At 29.5% G+C, this 21,815-nt stretch overlaps 2 protein-coding genes across 7 annotated transcripts in view; one reads left to right on the top strand and one right to left on the bottom strand.

The window, feature by feature from the left end:
* The window catches only part of LOC107456634 (RNA polymerase-associated protein Ctr9), a 42,393-nt gene extending 31,539 nt beyond the window's left edge, over positions 1-10,854 (bottom strand). For all 5 annotated transcript variants that reach the window (XM_071181627.1, XM_071181622.1, XM_071181625.1 and 2 more), the window contains exons 1-8: positions 10,462-10,854; positions 7,500-7,598; positions 6,897-7,136; positions 5,872-5,961; positions 5,609-5,787; positions 4,259-4,454; positions 1,912-2,139; positions 113-229 (exon numbers count right to left, since the gene is read on the bottom strand). In XM_071181627.1, coding sequence (XP_071037728.1) covers positions 113-229; positions 1,912-2,139; positions 4,259-4,454; positions 5,609-5,787; positions 5,872-5,961; positions 6,897-7,136; positions 7,500-7,598; positions 10,462-10,503 — 1,191 coding nt within the window. In that variant the 5' untranslated portion in view covers positions 10,504-10,854. The remainder of the gene's footprint in view (positions 1-112; positions 230-1,911; positions 2,140-4,258; positions 4,455-5,608; positions 5,788-5,871; positions 5,962-6,896; positions 7,137-7,499; positions 7,599-10,461) is intronic.
* Positions 10,855-14,511: 3,657 nt separating this feature from the next.
* The window catches only part of LOC107456630 (uncharacterized), a 31,491-nt gene continuing 24,187 nt past the window's right edge, over positions 14,512-21,815 (top strand). The window contains exons 1-3 of one of the 2 annotated variants that reach the window (XM_071181632.1): positions 14,513-14,904; positions 16,747-17,366; positions 20,017-20,169. In XM_071181632.1, the coding sequence (XP_071037733.1) occupies positions 14,646-14,904; positions 16,747-17,366; positions 20,017-20,169 (1,032 nt within the window). In that variant the 5' untranslated portion in view covers positions 14,513-14,645. Of the gene's footprint in view, positions 14,905-16,746; positions 17,367-20,016; positions 20,170-21,815 lie in introns of both variants that reach the window. The other variant, XM_043044853.2, reaches the window with a different exon arrangement.

Raw genomic sequence — 21,815 nt, forward strand, 5'->3', positions numbered from 1 at the left:
AATATTTCAAGCAGTGAGGGAATAAGATTGTGTTCTGATAAAAAAATTCATAGTTTCAATAAAATATCAACTATATAAATTGACAAACAATTTTTTTAATTAAAATATTTACCTTAGCCTGGTCTCTTTTTGCTTGATCAGGACTATGTGCATATAATGAACCAAGAATTTTCATTGTTTCATAATTTCCAGGCTGAGCTTTAAGAACTTTTTCAAAACATTGGGCAGCCTGTTAAGAAAGTATTATTAAACTCATACAATAATAGTTAACAAAAAATTAAATAACATGAAGATTTAAAATGAACTAATGAACGAATTTACTGAAAATATGTACTAAGGGCACATAATATTTCCGATATATCTTTTTTAATTGGTAATGATTTTTTATTACCTGCAATTTTGTTTATATCAAATCAACAATCTATTATTTATTTAACATATTGGTTATTTTTATCAAATGATTTACGTAAAATGTCTGTAGAAAAAGAATTAATAAAATTTTTAAAAAGTATATTTTCTGTAACAACAAAGTACTGAATGAATTACAAAAAGCTTGCTTTTATTAAAGATTACATTATTATTTCTTAACAATAGTAACAAAACATAAAAGTAATAAATTCAATAATAAAGAAATATGCTTCCCTTATAACCTTCGTTAAAGCTTATAACAATTCTGTTTTTTGTTTTCTTTGAATGAAAACAACACTTTAACTTATTTTATTCAATTTCAACTTATGCAAAAGCCAAAAATAAATTCAGAACTAGACTTGATGCAGCTCCGAATTGGAAAATTCAAATGTCTGTTATAAAAACTAATTTTAAGAATACTATTAATAGAACAGTACAGAACCCGTTATCCGGAACCAAAAAACCGGAACGAAATTCGATAAATTTTCCCGCCATTTTAAAAATAAAAAATTTTCCTCATAAGATCTTAGGATTTTTCTTTCTTTATGGAAAGATGTTTACCTTACTATCATTTTGGAAATAATCATTAGTGTATTACTTCGTTTTTTCTTCTTTTTAAGATTATTTCCAAATTTTATTTTTTTTAGTTGGGTTTAACAATTAAAAAAAACGGCTTTTTGTAGCGATTCAGAAAACCGGAAAAATCAGTTATCCGGAATAGCGATGGTCCCGATCGTTCCGGATAATCAGTTCCCTACTGTACAATGAAAAAATTTCAAGTGTTCTTATTTAATATTTTTAAAATAATCAGAATTCTTTGGTTCAAACATTTACAATTGCTAATATGATAATTTTTTTCGTTTTAAATTTCACAATTGTTGATTACCTCTAGTTTATTTACTTGAACTGTACAATGACTTCTATTGTATCAGTTTGAAATAAATATTATTCTCAATATTTTTCTTCATAGTAAACTGTTATATCTTGCAAAATTGGACTACAAACTTTCTGACAAAAACAAGGTGCAAAATGTTTCTAAAGAGTACAGAACTTTAAACAAAATATTTGAATATAAACATTACAGTAATGATCATTCTTTTCAGATATCTCTGATGTCCCCATTTAGAAACAAAAATTATAAAATTCTAAATTGGAGTTAAATTTATAAGAAAGTTATACTATGAATCAAAATAAATATATGGTGTTTTTCAATGAAAAAAAGATAAGTTGTTACAAAGGTATTACAAATAGCTGCAACAAAGACAGTCCTATGCTCTCGCATGCTCAATTGTAATATAAAATGAAATAAACACGATTTTTTCAAAATAAATCAATGCCATAATTTATTTTTATAAAAATATATGCCATCATTTATTTTTATGAAAATTTTAAGAAAATAAATGATTAATAATGGCTAATCCGAATAATTAAAACTTTTAATATTTAATAAATTTTTATAATTTATAAATTTTCTACATCATTATAAAAATTATTCATACTTACATTTTCAGGGTCTCCACGATGAATATACATTTGACCCAATCCATATTGAGGTAACACAAAGGCAGGTGATGCAAACTGTGTGGCCTGATAATAATACTGAAAAGCTTGGTCAAAATCATTTTGAATATGGAATGCTCTAGCTAGCTGATAGCAGCTTTCAGCCCTCATAGCTTCGTTCTCAGTATTATGGAAAGCATGAAGAGCTAAATGTTGTACTTTATTGTAATCCTGTTAAAAGCAATTAAAAAACATTTCTAATGAATGATAAAAGATTGTGAATTTTTAAAAATAAAATATGAGAATTAATCAAAACTATATCAACACAAATGCTGCAATATTCTTTTGATCAATGACTCCAATTGCGCTGATCAATGGACATTATTCGTCAAAATTCACCTGTTTCTTTATTCTGGGGGTTTAGTATACACCTATTCAGGTGACTGTGTGGTCTGCCATTACAGAGCGGGGTTACTGAATGCAGCATCATATCACAACTTTTTAGGTCATGTTTTGGAATTTGCATAGATGTTTAAATTAGACCTAATCATTATAGATTAGTTTAATCAAAATGAGTGTGCTGGCATCAATATTATGTAAATTAGGTGAGAGTTTAAAAAGAGCTGTCACTTGCATTTCAGAGCTAATGTTTATTGCAAAAAGTTTGTTTCTAACTGCTGATTTTTGTTATCTTCCATCCATCATGCTTATTTTATGTTGACTTTTGATGTTTGTCATGTTACTTCTGCTCTGTGAGGTACTTATCCTTAAAGTAATATTTGCATCATCGTATGGGATTGTGCAGTTAATGAACAGTTAAGCTGGCCTCCAGAAATGCAAACATACATACTCCCAGCAGTTAGTATGTTAACCTGATCATTCTTTATTTCATTGTCTTTGGATAAAGCATGTGGTGAACCAAATACCCATCTTAAAGTAGGTATGCCGTAATTTACAAAAAAGCAAAAGTTAAAAAACAGGTAAAGTGCAAATAAAGTTAAATACACAGACAGCTTTTTCAGGATTAAATAAATATTATCATCAATGCCAAGACAGGGTGCGTAGCCAAATTATTCAACAAAAAATAAGCACCTTTTAAGCACTCAAAAAATATTTTTAAGCACTTTAAAAAAATATAATATTTAGGAAAATTCGAGTTGGAAAATTTTTGACAATCGACTGTTTTATCTTGTTTTAACCGTCATGCCAAAAAAAAACTTTGGCATTGTTTTTGACAATTGTCAAAAATCATGAAATTTTGAATCATATAAAACAAATGGCGTCTTCATACGCTATGGACTGACTATGCGCTGAAATAGATTGGGGTTGAATCAATTATGAAAATGTTGAATAGAAAAATGTGAACTGCGTCCTTTTGCATAATTTGAAGAGAAAATCAACATAGTAAAGGTAAAATCTCATTTTGAAAAAGGAAAAATTAAGCACTTTTTAAAAACACCGAATGAAAAAAAGCACCTTTAAGGGCTTTTAAAAACGAAAATTGAAAATAAGCACCTTTAAGCGCCTTTTAAAAACGCTATGCAACCTGCAAGACACAGGAAAAATTCATGTTTATTAAGTTTAATGGCAAAAATTTTTTAAAAAATACAAATAAGCAATGTAGGTTAATAATTTAGATTCAGTGAAGCTTTACTAGCGAGGCCATATGAAAAATTTTAAAGAACCAAATGCAATACAAGAACTGATTAAAAATTCAGTTTTTTGTTTCTAGTTACAATACCAATATTTATCAATTCTTTGACTTACCTACGTCACCTACATTGGGTGCTACATCTTGAAATTTTTATGAGTGAAAATTAATAATCGCACAACATTTAAGGCAAAGTGTCTAGTTCTATTTTATTTTTTTATTAGATGAATTATGAATAAAATTATGAATTAAAAGTAGACAAGTAGAAAAATAAATTATGCAGACAAGGGAAGTACAAATTTTTTTATAATTACCATGTAATGTACTTCTTACTTTTAAAATATATTTTAATTGTTATCAGTAAAAACTATCATGAATGTTACTTATTTGCACATAAAATAATCTATCGCAATCACATTTTTTTGCAAATAATAATAATTTTAAACAACAAACTAAAAAAATAAAAAATACATATAATAGGCTTATCCTACCAACAAAATTGATTAATAAAAAAAAATCAAAAAATTTTTAATAAAACATAATTAAATTATTTCCAGTATATTTTTTTAACAGCAGTACTATTTTGAAGATTTCATAAGCATTTTAAAAATGAGAAACTCTGAATAAAAATATTTTTAAAAAAATCAAATGAAACACCATTCATTCAAACAAGAAATAGTATGTATTAAATTAACTAACCTTTTTGAAAAAAAAATGATTTGCTAAATGATTTAAGACCATTGGATTAGAGGGGTCAATAGTATATGCTTTAGATAACATCTGAATTCCATTCCGTATAGCATCAGAAGTTTTTAAATTCAGTTCAAGAACAGCCAGTCCAGTAAGGGCACCAACACATTGTGGATCTAAACTAAGAGCTCGCTCAAAGCCAAGCCTGCAAAAATATATAAAAAGAAGAAATAAGACATTTGAATAATTAATAGTGCTCAGTGGAAAATTCAACAGCTGGAAACATAAAAACTAAATATAGGAACTTTGACAAACTGCGATATTATTAATGTTACTTATCCTTGCATAAAAGGTTGTAGACCCCTCGCTTAGTATTTGAGAAAAATTTCAGTAAATTTGAAAAATAAAAGGGAAAAGTTTAAAAACATCCTAAAGCTATTTACAAAACATCTTTTATTTAAAGTCCTAATTTTAAAGACTTGCAAAAATAAATAACAATGCTCTTTATAAGGTAGATTTAGGATCGTCCTTACCTGGAACTTCAGAATTTATCAGACTTTATGTATCGAGATAAACTTATTTGTCAACATAACAAATGCTTTTAAATAAATAATCCCAAAAAACTGAAGCAATAAGATATTACCAGATTAAAAACTTATTCATTATCAAGAAAACAAGAAACCATCAAATGCTGCACATTGCTGGAATCCCAAGCTTATTTTGGTGCCTTGAAATATAACTTTATTCATATGAATGTTGATCCCCTGTAAACAACATTAGTTCTTTACCACCTCTCCATCACACATAGAAATGCCTTTTATCCTGATTTGCCTCTCTCAGCCACTGTGGGTTTTCTTGTTCTGTTTTTCACCATTTTTCTCTTACAACTACTGTGGCTTCTTCAGTTTTGTTGCTATTTTTCCATTTTTATTAGCAATCTTTTGTTTATTATTTGAAATCACTTTCGCTTCAGCTCTGGCAAGTTTTGAAAATGAGTGTTTTTGAGCACTTGAAACATATCAACTGTTATTTCCTATTCACATATTTTTGAAGCGACTGAAGTTTTTAATTAGTTAATAATGTTTTGGTTAATGAAAAAGTAGTAATTTCATAATAAGCTAGAATAATGAAATTTAAAATTAAATCACTATTTTTCTATAAAAAATATAATTTTTTTGAAACATAACACTCAATTTTAGTTGTTTAAAGCCTTTCTGTTTAATATTAGTTAGTTTTTGTTATTCCAGATTTGCAGTTCCATCCTATAGTTAAATATTTATGGCTGACAAAATATGTCGCTTAGCATGGTCTTTCAATTAACTTTTCAACTCTCATTAAGCTTAAACAGTTTATATTTACCTTGCTTTGTCTAGTTTTCCCATTTTGTAAAAACAATGCCCCATTCCAAGCCGTACACCTGCAAAGCAATTTGGTTTGGTCCTAAGTGCCTTCTTGTAAAGAGACAAGGCACCTCTATAATCTTTTTTGTTGAAAGCAATACATGCCTTTCCAAGTAAAGATGGAATGTTATTCAATGACTAAAAAAAAAAAATAGTAAAAACAATTAAAAGATATTTACAACCACACAAGACAAAAATATAAAGAATGTTTAATAGGTATACTTGATTTAAAACAAAATTAAACTGTGCATCAGCTTGGTCCATTTTATCACCTTCCAACAAACAAAGATAAGCTCTACCCAACAAATGTTCCTAGAAAGTCAAAAAATATTTTTTTTTTAAATGTACAATAAAAGTAATATTTAAAATATAATATAGAAATAAAAGACAATATGAATTTTACTTTAAAAAACAGGTAATTTTAATCTTGTTAACTGCCTCAAAAAAAATTTAAGAACAAAAAAATGTAGATCTAGAAAAGAAAAAAAAGATTTTTAATTGTATATCAGAGGTTTCAATACAAATCATGAATTCATCATATCAGTTTCAAGTTTAAAATATTTGTGTTAATTTAAATTATAATATGTTTTCAAGTCACTATGCTTTGAGTAGAATTTTAAAATAACTAAATGTGAAAAATTATTTATGCACAAAAAAAGAGATTAACAAAAAAGAGGTTATCCCAAGGGCTAATACAGAATTCTTAACCTAAAACCCATTTTTGAGAAAAAAATTTTAGACATTTTATTTTTGTGAAAAATTTAAGCTTATCATAATTTTTGTGAAAAAACATCTTCAAAGGTAAAGAAAAAAAAAACATTAATTATGAAGTAACTATTCTCCTAAATTACAGAAAACTTTTAAAATACTTGTATACAACTCTTTATGATAAATATTTATTTAACATGACACTATTAACAATTAATACACATATATATTTACAATTAATTCAAAATTACAATATATTTATGTTTATAAAAGAGTATATAACAGGAAAAATTTATTATTTTCTAAAAAAAAAAAAAATTCTGATGAGAGAGAATGGCTGCAAGAGACATAAATAATAACATAAGAAGAAGATTATAAAGAATGAGTAAAACAAAATCTTTTAATGCAATTTAAAATTTATATACACTGTCACACAATTCTACCATAAATTCTTTCATTACCAAAACAAAAAAAAATTGTATTTAGGCATTAAAAAAATTTAAAGCAGTATAGATAAAAAAAAAAAACATTTTTATTACCAAATCATACATGATGATTTTATCAGCAGTAGTGAACAAAAGAGTAGCTTTTGTGAATAGCTCACGCTTTTTCTCTCTATCTTTTTCTTTGTTTCCTTGCTGTGCATAATAAACAGCTAACTTATCCAAAGCAGCCATTTGATCTCTTTCCATATTAGGATAATCAATGTTTGCTTCTGTTCTAGAGACATCAAGAATTTTCACAAAATCTTGAACTTTTCCTTGTCGATAATACTCAAGCTAAAAAGATTTGAACAAAAAATATAAATCACAATAACTAAATAAACTAAATTTTAGTGGAAATGCCTCTAAATACAGTATGTGTTACAGACATGCTATTTAGCTTCCTATTCTTACAAATTATGAGCTCATTAAGCAATGGAATCTTAGTTACAACTAAAATTATTCTGTATCAAAATTTTGATAAAGTATTAATATGACATTAATTTCAAAAATAAAAGACATATCACATAACATAGTCTGTCATTTACATAAAAGTGCATTTAATATTTTTAAAACATATTAGTAGTTTTGCTGCTTAAAAGAATTTTAATACAGAAAAATATGAAATAAAAAAAGATTGATTTCAAAATTAAAACTTACTGCAATTTGATTCCATAGATTCAAAGTAGCCTGTTCTTGTCGCAATATACTCAATACTTCCTCTCCTTCTGGAAGCTGATCTAACTTCAGATCAATTACCTAAAATTCAATTTTTTTTTTCAGAAAACGTTAGTAAAATATTTTTTAAAATTATTTCAATGAAAAACACACAATTCAATAACTTTTCAATATTTATAATGAAACTGTATATAATAGAATTATTGAACTAAAACATGTCAATGAAATCTAAAGGTATTATTAAACCTTTCTTTTTAAAATAATGTTTTAAAGTAATACTAGATGTCTCTGCTTATTGCATTCTCTTTAATTCCTGATTGTTCTGCAATTCAAGCTCACTTATCGGATACTTTTTATATTCCATTGGTGCTAATAATTACTTTTAAATTGTAAGTGGTGATAGGTTTTTTTTTGTTCTTTTCTTTGTTGGCTTACAAGATTTAGACTTGTGTCCTTCAGAACTTAAAAAATACAAATATGAAAATTATGTCCTGCTTCCTAGAAAATGTAACCTTCTGTTTAACTTGCTAAAATACTTAATCAAACCACATATTCAAAAACAAAAAAGAAAATATTTGCTTTAGTACACTCATTACTAAAAAAAATTCACTATTATACAAGCTACCTAGGGAATTCAATTATGAATTTAGGGGTTTTAATTCTGCTTATATGCAACAACATATCAAAAATCATAGACTAGACGTGAAAAAAAGTTATAACGTGACTCTGAGAAAAATAATTTAAAAGAAAAAAAGCCCACCAGACAATTTATGTTGCAAAATTATTAAGGTAAATTTTAAACACATAATTAAAAATAATTATTTTTCTTCCAATTATATTACTCAAGGAGAAAATTAGAATAATTTTGATGATCATATTACATCCTCGCTTTACTTGAGCAGTTATTAAATCAGTCCTAACTAAAAGTTTTAATTGTTCAAATACACTGAAACCTCCATGAAAGAAAAACTTCTAAGCAGCTACCTTCTCTATTTACAACCACTTTTGGGATGTATATTATGTATTGAATTTTCTTCATAAACTTTGTGTTGAAGAAAACTTATAGGAGAAACCCTCATTGTCTTTCCCAGTGACCTGGCAAACCTTTGCATCAAATGTGGAAATAGTCAAAGAAAGAAAGACAAAAAAAAATATCAAAACAAAAATATTTGTTAGAGGTTTTTATTTAAAGAGCTGATTTTGATCTACAATTTCTTGATAAAGTCAAAGTGAACCAAAGGTGATGCTATCAATGATTTATTTGAGTCAAAAGTTAAATTAGAAAAAATTAAGCATCTCAAGCAAACAAATCTCTTCTCATTTTTTAAAGCTAACTAATTTTCAAGATATTGAATTGAACTCAAACAAAGAAAAAACATAAGTGTTTATTTATTTAAAATAATTCTATCATTAATAAGTGGTAAATTTGTTTTTACACATGATTATATCAGTAGAAATAATTTTTATTGGCGAGAAATTTTATTCATGGATCCTGCCAACACATATGATTTCCATACCAAGAAAATAACACTGACTAAAATTAAAATTGGTTGAAAAAAATCATATATATTCAATAACACTTATAAGTCCATTAAGGTAACTCTTAAGAATGACCAACTTCCATTAATGACCATTTTACTGTCCAACAAACAATAGTTGCTCCCAAGAGGTTTCACTGAATAACTCTTTTCTTGATTTTAAATTCTTTGCATATCAATCGAAAAATTACAGATGCGCATATTAAGCGATACATAAAAATAGAAAAAATTCACATTTTAAAAAGAAAACCACAGCTAGTAAAAATGAAACCAAAAATTAAGAAGTCTTGGATCTTAAAAAACTGTAGTTTCCAAAATCGATCGGAAAGATACTTTATATTGTGATCTATCATGCCAACTACAACTTCCAGGAGACCAAATGTCTTATAAACTTTCATCCTCCAAGTTGGTCTCCTTCTATCTACGTTATCTTTTTTAGTTTCTCAAGAATTACTGTCCAGAAGTCGATAAGACTTGGTGATTCGGCATAGACCACACAATTAAAATCTTTCTCTGCAATATGAATCTCTTTATTAAAAAACTTTTATGTCACATCTAGAATGCCAACTACAATAGATAAAGTGCCAAATGAATTTCAAACTCGCAATTTTTAGAAAGAAAAAAGATAGAGGTTTGGTATAAGGGGTGGGTATGAGCTACATCTGAAAAGTTGATTCTTTTCTATGATGTTTTTCTACATTTCTCACAGGCGGTTAAAAGAAAATTTGACAAGACTTGTTCATTTTTCTAACACAATTCACGACACAGGGGATATTTCTGTATCATGACCTGTTCCGCCAACTACAATCGCCAAGGTGCCAAATAGATTTTAAACTTGCAATTTTTTTAGAAAAAACATGTAGATGTTTGCCCGAGGGTGGTTACGACTTATACCTTTCGAGTTAGTCCCTTTCTGTGATGATTTTTTTTAGTTTCTCACAGACCGCTGCCCGAAAGTTATCGAGACTTTGCGATTATTCTGTCACAGATCAAGTTACGAAAGTCTCCCCACGATATTTTTACGTATGCTGAAAGTGTCAGCAAAAATGTGGAATTTATAAATCTCGTTATTAATTTAATTACGCTCGTGTGCACATTCGATCTAAAAATATTTCGCAACGAAATAACAACTCGGAAAAAAGTGAATAGTTTATCTTAGTGTAACTAACAATGAGTAGGTGACTCATTGTTACCAATGAGAAGGCGAAAAACCTACACTTCTAAATGAAATAAAATTGGTATGAAATGGTAATACATAAAATCTAAGACAAAATCATTTTTGAAGGAGAAAATTGTGTAACTTTTAATATCCCCAAATCAATAATTAGCCAGGAACATAAATCTAAGTTCAAAAAACAGAATTATAAAAAACTCAATAAATTATCATTCTAACAAAATAAACATACTTCTTCGGTATCCCGAAGCGGAATTTCAATACTGTTCGACATCTTGAAAATTTTCCAGCAAACTAGTAGAATATTATCTCCCCCATAAACTTTTAATTAGTTGCCATTTCGTCAATTTTTGTGACATTCACAAGCACTCAAGAAAATAGATCTTCCATCTTATAGTTCATGATCAACGCTGTATCAACGAGAAAGCAACAACAGTTTTTTAATAAACGCTCTTAACTTCTTTCTTCTGCCCGCATCTAGTTCCGTTTTCTTTTCCGAATTTTTCAAGCTTCGCGGTCGGGAGTTGGCAATCAAAATGCGCTACAGATGGCGCAAAGCAGAATATATATATTAAGGCGGTCCTAAAGTGGATTCTAGCCTCAAACTTGAAAACTAGATGGCGCTGAAAATCACACCCCGCCTCAGGCTAAGATCTAGTTTAGCCTTTCCCAAAAAGATTCTAACTCATAGTTGATTGGCTACCTCAAAAAGAGCTATTCTACCTTTTAACAGTTTCTAGATGTAAATAAATCAATGTATCGCAATGATGTATATTGATGTAAATATGTAAAGAACGACTTCTAGTATCGTAAAACAAATAATCTTAGATTAATAAATGAAATGAATTTAACTGGAGAATTTAATTTACACTTAAGTTTAAAATGATTTTTAATAAAATATGAGCTGAAACACCATAAATTATTAGTAATTATTTATTCATGTTTGCATGAACCAGTTTGTTATTCTAAAACATTATCCTAAAACAACAATTTTTTATGCTTTATTCGACAACAAATATTCAGTTTGAAAAATGCGAGGAAGTTATCTAATATTTGCAATTTTATGTGCTTAAGAAATTAAATACATCGGAAATATGTTTCTTTCCTTTGAAATAACTTCAATGTTTTTCATAAGTGAACATTCACACTTGAATATATGTTTAAATTGATTGCTGACATTGTCTGGGCATGAATATATGGTCAAATTGATATCTCTTATTCATAATGACTAGTATAAATACATAACTCTTGTTTATGCTCAGCTGCAGCCACAGGGATCTTTTAACTTTAGAACAAACGTTTCTATTCTATGAAGTAATTGTTAAAAATAATTGCGGAATTTCTACAAACTACTGTTTGTTTTTTTTGTTTTTCTTTTGAAAAAACACATTATGCTACAAAGTACACAAAAAGTAGCAATTATTATTTTTAAATTTAACAGTAATTTTTTGTATTCAGTAGATGAGTTTGGCAAACTTATTAAAATGTTTCCTGGGACATGACGGATTCTGTAATGTATTCTAACCATATTGTAAGGTCATGAAAAGTCTGAATATAATGTTTTATTTTCTTAAAATTAAAAAATATCGTAGCAAAATAAACGAACCACCATATGAATAACTTTTCATCTTAAGATCGAATCTTCACGTTCGAGAACTCAATCTGGGGAGGACCTCAAATATGCTAGTTAATTAGAACGTAGGATATTTTAAGTTCCGAAATCAGGCACAAAAACGTACTTTCTCCGAATAAACATACCTTTTTTATTTGATGGATTCGGATTTCTGACCCCCAAAATAAAAGGGGAGGCCACAATCTTGGAATTATGATTCTGAGAGTTTAGTCAGGAATAGAAAATTCATAACCTAAAAATAAATATTTGAAAAAAAAGAAATATGCAAGCAGAAAAATATTGTTCGTTTTGAGTTGAGTTCCTATATGTATTCTATATTATTTTGTTCCTATATTATTTTGCTCGATATAGAAACTCTACTAAAGAGCGATGAAAGTTGTAACTCTCTAAGCTCTTTATTAGAGTTCCTACGAGTTTATTAGAGTTCCAAAATTGTTTGCTAAGCAGACACTTTTGTATTGATGATTTTGATAATGATTTGAGGTGTTTTCAGAGCAAAACTATAACCATACAGCACAATTCATCCAGTAGACTTCCTGAGTTCGATCACATGATCCACTAGACGTCATGGATCGAGTACCAACGCCTAATAGACATTTTCTTATAGCTTATTTAGGGATAATCGACAATGGCCTAAATTCAGAAGTCTTATTGATATCTATGATAGACATAAATGTGATTGAAACACTCTATGGACCTTAGTAGACGTCAACGAGACAACTTTTAAAAAACGTCTCTTGGATTGTTTCTCGTAGTCGAAAATGAAACGTTGGATTGAAACGAAATGAATAGCTTATAATGAATGAACATTTTAATAAATACTATTTGCACTTATTTACACTTTAAACATACTGCGTTTTAGTTAAATTTGGAATTAAATATTTATGATTTCAGCACAAAATAAAAAGAACATGAAAAGCAATTCCAAAATGAAGAATAAATGTTGATGTTAGAAATTGCTACCTTTTTCTTTCTTCCTAGGTCTATAGCAAAAATTTCATTCATGAATTCTTATTTAGTTTTAATTGCAATTCTAATTATATAAATAAATTACATATTCAATAAAATTTAATTTAAAAGGTAACTAAAATGTAATATCAATAAGGCTTGCATTTTTCAATATTTTTTTTTCACGTTAAGTGCTTGATTTTCCGGTTACCTAGGTCTCTCTGTCTATCTCCTGCTTTTTATTTTGTTATCTATCTATCTATTTATTTATTTAATTATCTCTTTTTACCATGAACAGCCACTTGACCACTAATTGAAGAACTTCGTAAATTTGCTTGTTTTTTTTTATTCCAATATCATGGCAAACAGGAATAAAATTTAAAAATGCGACATAATTTGTTTATTTATGAAATAAATTTAAATCAGCAAAGATTTTAAACATAATCGCAAGAATACTTTTTAACTTAGAAACTCACAAAGTTTTGATTTTTGATAGATTCTTTTAAACATTTCGCGAAATGTTCCAAAAACTCAAGATTTTTTGACTTTTTCAATTGAAGAAGCTTATGGACGAAACATGTTAAATTATTTTCCGATTGGTTTCATTATTTTTAATATTAGGTAGGGTATTACGCAATTACCGCCCTTAATATATATATTTAGAATCCATGTCAATAATAATATCCTGATTGATAATATATTAATAATAATGTATGCAAAAATACATATTATTCTTTAGATACATTTCTTGTTTTAACTCCCGTGTTATCAATTTTGATTCAACACATTTTATTTCAAAAATATTTAATTCACACCGACACATATTTTTGTACTTCATCTTTGACAAAGTAAGAATGGACGTGAGGCATACGACGGAAAAAAATTTATGAAAAGTACTTGCTCCGTCATTATCGCTCGTAATAAATATTTTTATAATCCAAGTTAAAAAAAGTATGCATATTATGGGACGCAAAATAAGGTTAAAGAAGGAGAAAAAAAAATACCCTCTCAAAACTTGTTAAATTACAGTGAAAAAAAAGGCGTGAGAAAAACATCAAAACCAGTTTAATTGCTTGATGATTTAGAGTTTTTCCCAATATTGTGCTTCAACTTCACAATTTTTCTTCGGTGATCAAACATATTTCGGTGCTTACAGTCCTGCCTTCCACAGTGTAATTCGTTTTTGTTTTTTCTCCTCTTACTTTGTGACCCCTAATGTATAAAAATTTTAATCTATTCTTTAAGATTAAAAAATACGTGAAAAGGGATGATAACGGAAATTTCTGTAATCATAAAACATTTTTTGATAAAACCATTTTTTTTTTTTTTTTTTTTTTCGGANCGAGTAATAAATTTTTTTTTATAAAATTTAAAATATTATCGCGAATTCTTTTGTACTTTGCAACGGACGTGTATAACATTTTTAATAAGGGATATAGGGATGTAATAACACAAATGTCTAAGCTGACGTGTCTTCACTTATCTGTCCATTGACAATCCATCAATGATCAATCAGTTAGATGATCAAACAGCTAGTTGCCATTCACAACTACAAAAATACTGCAATCGATTGATTTATGATGATATTACTCAATGATGAAGTTCAGCTTCTGGCTTGGACATCTAAATCTGGCTTGGAAAAATAGCATGTGCAGTGTAAGCACCACTGTTGAAAAAAGAACAGTCTGCAAAATAATATGTGATACTGAATGTTTAATTATTTTGTTTTCTGAATTTATGGAGCACATAAGCAAAAAATGCGAAAGACTAAGAACAACAAAAATCTATTGTCGTAACAAAATATGCTAATTTGAAACAAGTATGAGGTAAAAAAAATGTTGAGTGATAAATTTACATTTTTAGAGCTTCTTGATTTGGCTCTAGGTATTCCTGAAGATGGCACCAACTTCAATATCTTGCACACAGTTCTGACTCAGCTCGTTATCCGTTTGAATTTGCATTCAGTGAAACTGCCATGCCAGATTGAAAATGAGGTGGCTGCACGATCAGCCATCATGAAACGTCGAAAGGATTATCCTGACACTCTCCTCAGACATTCCTTGTCACTCATTCCACTTCAGAAAGAAGAGAAAGGTGACATCTTTCTTAAAAGTTCAAAAAGTCTCTAACATTAGGTTTTATCATTTTTTCAAATGTATTTATTTTTAATACTGATCATTTTTTAAAAAACAATAAAGTGTGAAATTTAATTGACAAAGTTGAGTAAAGCATATGTTCCTACACATTTATGAAAAAGTTTGCAATAGATTGTAAGCCAATGAATTATTTTTCTTCCAGATTTATGAAACTGAATTAGATACGATGCTATAACTCTCTGAACTGTAAATCTAGTTTTCTTTTCAATAGACTATTGATTCCTGATGTACAACTCATTTTTCTAAAACATTTATATCAATACAGAAATAAAGAAAACTAATTTCAAACGAAAGAACTAATTTAGATTATGTTAAAAAAGTATTGATAAAGATTTTGTGCGTGCGATGTGTTGTGATTGAAGTCATAAATCTGAAGCATGTAAATTTATGAAGAAATTGTCTTAAATTTAAGTAAAGATTTATAAACTTAATTCAACAAACGCAAACAAAAAATTGTTTGTTATAAAAACTTAACCAAAATAAAAAAATTATGGTAAGAATATTAGCAATAAAAACGCAAAACAGTTTTGATGAAATCAGCCTCCGAAATTCCCCAAGCAAAACTGGTTTAAGTTACCCAAAAAGCAGGATTATTGAATTGCCATTAACTCCAATTAATGGCAATTCGTGTATCCATATGTCTTTTTTTTTTTTTTTTTAAATAATACGCATTGATATTTAGAAGAATGTTTCTTTCAAAGTACACCCTTTTGGATTTGATATGATGGAATTTCTCCGTAAAACTTAGAGTTTACGTATCGCTTTTGTACAACACTATACAAGCGGGTATTTTCATAATCACGACTGAAATTATAAACAGTTCAAGTCTCGCAGTTGACTGATCGTTAATACAAGATTCCGAGTAGAACACCAAAGCATCACTGGCTGAGGTCAGTAAGCGAGTGGGTGACCACTTTGATCAGCTTGAGTAGGGACACCGAGGGTGTGCGGTATCGGTCCAAGTTAAACTGTTCTACCGTAAAGTGCTCGACTTCGCGAGCAGGTCATCGGGCTACTAAAACAGGGATGCCATCCCCTCTGCAGAAGATCAAAATTGCGATGGCATGCCTTCAGATCATCCTCAGCGATGCTTCCCAGACCGTCGCCAATAGCCCATTGTGCTGCTCTAGTGTGACGTAAATAAAGTACCTATCTACATAAACAGTTCATATCTGAAGAAGTATACGCAATTAGAAAATGTTAGCTTAGACTTCATTTCAATTCACAGTTGGGAAGGGGTGGAACTTCTTATCTGTTTCGTTTTTAATGTAAATATTTTCCTCTTCTTGAGGTGGTTTCCGAAGCCAGTCAAGAGGTAAATCCAGTTCTATTACGTCACGAAATATGCTTTGTGTATGTGTGAGAAAAAGAGAAATTTCTTCACGTGTTTCATATAGTTTGTCCATGGAAAGAAATACCCTCGCCAGAAAATCTAAGACCATCTATTACTGTAGAAACAAGAAATAGCGCATTTCAACGAGGGAAGATGCTCTCCCCCTGATTCCCTTTCTCTCTCTTTTTCAAATAATGACCTAACACCGCTACTTGAAATAATTAAATCTCATAACCATAGTAACCGCCAGTGCTTCAGATAAATGGCGAAGAGAATTCTCTTAATAGACGGACTATACCAGTTTTTGTTTATATTCAGAGCAAAAATGAGGCAAATATTTACGTTTTGTTTTCAAAGCTTGATTAACATTTCAACTTAGCTACTACACCAAATGAAGAGTTGGTTAGTTGCCTATTTCATATTTAAGAGTTTTTCATTCATTTTCAGTCATTACGAAAGAATCTATGAAAGATATTGAAATAAAAGCAACTGAATCGGCTCCTACGCCAAAACCGGAACCGCTTCCTGAATTTAGTGAAAGTATTCAACTGGAAAAGGCGGAACCTCAAAAACTAGAAGAGGATAGTTCAACAGAATCGGAATCACTTCCTGAATCTGGTAAAAGTGCTGAAGTGGAAAGGTTGGATTCTCGAAAAGAAGCAGAGGAAGATACGGCCGAATCGGAATTGCTTCCTGAATCTGGTCAAAGTGGTCAAGTGGAAAAGGCGGATACTCTAAAAGAAGCAGAGGAAATTACAAAAGAATCGGAATCACTTCCTGAATCTAGTAAAAGTGCTCAAGTGGAAAAGGCGGATACTCCAAAAGAAGCAGAGGAAATTACAAAAGAATCGGAATCACTTCCTGAGTCTGGTAAAAGTGCTCAAGTGGAAAAGGCGGATCCTCGAAAAGTAGCAGAAGAAATTCTTGAGTTGACCAAAGATCCCGAAGTTCCAACATTGACCGAGCAGAGGCTTTTCGAAGACGAACCGGCGAAGGTGATTCAAGAAATGTGGAGGGCGACCGACATCAACAGGAGAATGGGCGGAGCGGAGAGAATACTCGGACAGGTTTTTCGTTTTACATAGTTTGTTAATTGTTATACTATAATTTCATAAGTTAAAATAAGTAGCTTTGCTAAGAACTATTTAGTATGAAAGATCTTTAGAAATATAGAATCCTTCCAACAAATTATCTGTTATTAAACCTGCCTTAACCTTAATATTTATTGCTTGAGTTACAAGTTCAGAATTAGAAAGACCAAAAGGAAAAATTCGATTTTTATCTCCCAAAATAGATGATTGATTTGTCAAACAAAGTCAAGTCGATCCGCCACCTTTTCCGAATCTAAATTCAGAAGTTTCGGACAACGTATACAATGAGCATACCTCAACGACCAGTACTATTATAACTTTTCAAACAATAAAAAAGAAAATATATATGCCAAATAATCAAATATATAATTTTCTCAATAAAATATTAACAATTTATTTTTATTCAAAGTAAGCATTGTGAAATTTAACCTTGTTTAAGGAAATAAATAAAAAAATTTTTTTAATAAATAGCCAAGTTATGACACCTGACCGAAGTCAAGAGCTATGGCAGTGTAAGATATATATGTTACACACATTATTCTTTTATAACAAACGAATGTATATGGTCATACATTGTAATCAGCACTAGCACAAAAACCTGAACTTGTATGTATAGCACTAAATAAATAAAACGAATGCATTAGCATTAAATATTCCCACTTACTATTCATCAATACGTCTAGAATAAATTACATTCTCTAATCTTCAGGAAATGGCGAGTAAACTTTTTCGCTTTTATTATTGCCCTTCTTCCATAGATATTCGTGTGTGTGTGTGGGGGGGGTAATTTTTAGTATTTTAAACTTTACCGCCAAATTTTTTCAGCTCAGAGATAAACCGCTGGAGGACTTGTAACATTTAGCGTCAGTTTGTAGATAAATGTGAAAAACAAAAGTAGCAAATACACTTTCAAGTAACGTGAAAAAAAAAATTTGGCATAATAATAAAATACATAATATACATGCGAATAAAATACATTAAAAAAAAAAAAAGAAATCATGTTAAGTAAAAGAAGTAGAGGAGAAGGAATCATATTTTTAACGAATTCAATGTGCAATACGGCGCTGTGTTTAATTAATTTTTGTTAATTAACATTCTAACTTATGCAGTGAAACATAGCTCAGTTTTAACGTGCCATTTTGCTTATAAGCGATCAGCTAGCACTAACGTCATAGGTCTCATGTGTGGGTATCGGTGGTCTTCTTCTTGAAGTGCTAGTATCCACTTCTGTCTTTTTAAACTTGGGCCTAGTATCCCACTGTTTTCTTTCTTTTAAATTATACTTTTACAGATAATAGAGTTTTTTTTTCAATTAAGAAATACTTTTTAAAACACCAATCTTGAAAATGAAGAATTAATTTAACACTATGAAATACATATACCATTGAAAGTAAGGTTTTCGGCATTTTTCAGATCTACCTGTGGAATTAGTTTATCCACGGTTGCTTCTCTAACTTGTTTTATAGATAGTCGGTTGATTGCTGGCCATACGTGTAGAGTATTCCATAATAACCACTCTTGAGCAGTTATGGTTCAAGGGATAAAGCGTTCGCCTTCAATGAACCGGGATCAAATCCCATGGATGGCAGGTTGATACGAATTCTGCATACAAATCGTAATGCAAAATATAATCGGTGGTAGACGCATCAGGGGTTCCCTTGTCGTCAGGCTAACCGTGGGAGTTTTTCGTAGTTTTCCTCCTAATGTAATGCAAATGCGGGTTAGTTCCATCAAAAATTCCTATTCGAAGGCAAATTCCTCTTAATATTTGATCCAGGAGTTCCCTTGTCTATGTTGAGTTCAAAACTACAAGTCTATGGAGTTAAACACCAGAAGTCGTAAACCCAAAAAATTGGATTGGCTGTTCAACGACGGTTATAAAATAAAATTTAAAATAACCACCCTTAATATTTATTATTAGAATCTTTTAATAAAATGAACTGTTCGACATTAGATAAGCAAATCGATATTTAAGCGAGGGGAAATCAAAACGCTATCATACTCTAATATAACAACTCCTGAAGATGACTTTACTGAGAACATCAAATCACTATCAACCTCTAATCAAACCTCAATGTATTAAATGGTGACTGGAGCACGGTAAATCTATCGGAGACTCAGAATCCTCCAAGTTCACATAACAAATCAATTCCTCTGGGACTACAGTTGATTGTTGGTAGCCGTAAATTCAAATTTGGATCGGATATTCAACGATGATTATAAAATAAAATACAATCAAGCATCAGTGAAAGCTCTTTCTAATAATTGCATTTATATAGACAATCAAACAAGTTTTGATGGTTTCAGTCCCGGTTACCTCAGTCCTGATTAATGAGACTAAGTTAGCGTTTTTTAGACTTATAATTATTAATTTATAGTCCCAAATATGAATGCATTTTTGACCTCATTACGAACTGAAAACACTTCAGGATTCTAAAGATATGCATTAAGAGGATCGTTAAGAAATACTGCTAATCATTTGGTTGTTTATTGTTAATTATATAATTATCCTATATTAATACATGCTTTTTTTCTTCCTTTTTTTTTTGGAAATTGAAAAAATAACTATGGTAAAATGCAAAAACATATCCCGTATTTCGTTATATTTAGTTTGAAATGTTTGCAGTATGCCGATATGCTAGATGATTTATCGCTGAGAGTGACAATCTTGGAAGACTCCGTAACAAAATTACAGGCTGAAGACAACCAAGAGCTTATTGATAGGATTGGTAAATGCGAGGAGAATTGCAATACAATGAACAGCAGACTTGATCAGACTGTAAGCCATTTCTTTTCATTTCTCTTTTTTTTCTTTCCCTTTTGACTGTTCAAATACTGCTTTTGTTTCAACCTACTCAATGGCTCCAATTACTCATGACTCGCTCCTCTCACAAGCTCCTTGATTGGTCAGCTTGCAGCGTAGCCTGCGTGGAAAATTTTTACTACATCAGTTTAAAAATAATTCTGTAACTAATAACCTATTGTTAGAATTTTTATTCCATTGTGTTACTAGTACATTTTACATCTTCAAAATTTTATGCTTCTTATTGTTTTAGTTTCTGCGTAGTGAATCAAATTGTAATGATTGGAAAATATGAATGGAAATATTGATGAATGGAAAATATTTACAAAATTATTAAAATTTGAATTATAAAAAGTGTTATGTATTAACCGATTGCGTGATACGTACTGTCATTGATAAGATTTAAAGGAAAAAGTTTTTGAAAGCAGTTTGTCCTTTTGCTTAAGGCTTATAGAACATATGAGTCGAAATGACAGGCTTTAGCATGCTAAACACCGTATTCAAAAGGTCACAATAAAAAAATCAATTCATTAATTCGAAAAATCAATGCATCATATCAAAATCAATTTTTTTTTCTTTCTTCAATCTTCCCTAGAAACTAATCATGAGTTCATGGTTATGTTTTCGCTCTCAAAAGGAATTTTAAGATTAAGAATAACACAATAATTTACATGATGGTAAGAACATTAAAAACAACGAAAGCAGTACTTATTTAAAAAAGATATAGCAAACAAAAATTAATTTAATATGAAGAGAAGACGAAAAAAGAACAATGTTTATGCGCACTGTGCATTTAAAATTATAACGTAGTTCAAAGTTTCATCAGCATTGCAGTTGCAACCTGAAGATGGTCTCACCAACAGAAAAAAGCATGTTATTCAACGACCAATTACAATAATACATGCGCCTGAAACTTTCATCAATTTAATTCGCTTACACTCAATTCTCCTATTTATTATTTATTTGTAATTATCACCACATCTTACAGAAGAAGAATTAGTACATTTAAAACAAAAATCCTCCTTGCATTCTACTTTTTTTGTAAAATGAAAGATATATGTTAGAAATTGTTGCTCATTTTAGTCTTTTTGAATAGATTTTTGTTCTTTGTTTTGTTCTTCGTTTGAACAGATATTTGTTCACTCATTTTTTATAGTTTAAAGCTCTATTATCCCTGAAATAAGAAGTTATGTAACACTTATAAATCAATTGCGTTTTTCTGGAAAGCTCGCTTTTTTATCATGTCCTATCGGTACCATGCAAGCAAATAAAGAGATTTTTTTATTTATATAAAGTGATAGATAATCCTATTCTCAGCTATACAAAGAAAATGTTTATTTTTTGAATGCCTCTTTTTGAACTTTGACACCCATTTTAAAATTTATTTTACTTTTAGTATCTATTTTGAATTCAATTCTATTTTTAATATCCATTTTTGAATTTCAATATCGATTTTTAGTTTGAAAGCAATACTTAATTTACAATTTATGTGAGCATTACTATACTTTTACGTTTTCAAGCATTAAAGCTAAATAATTTGTGAAGCTTATACATATATTCAAAATTAGATATGTGCACACGCACGCACGCACACACACACACACACACACACACATATATAT

Source organism: Parasteatoda tepidariorum, chromosome 1 (assembly GCF_043381705.1).
Source record: "Parasteatoda tepidariorum isolate YZ-2023 chromosome 1, CAS_Ptep_4.0, whole genome shotgun sequence".
Classification (NCBI taxonomy): Eukaryota; Metazoa; Arthropoda; class Arachnida; order Araneae; family Theridiidae; genus Parasteatoda; species Parasteatoda tepidariorum.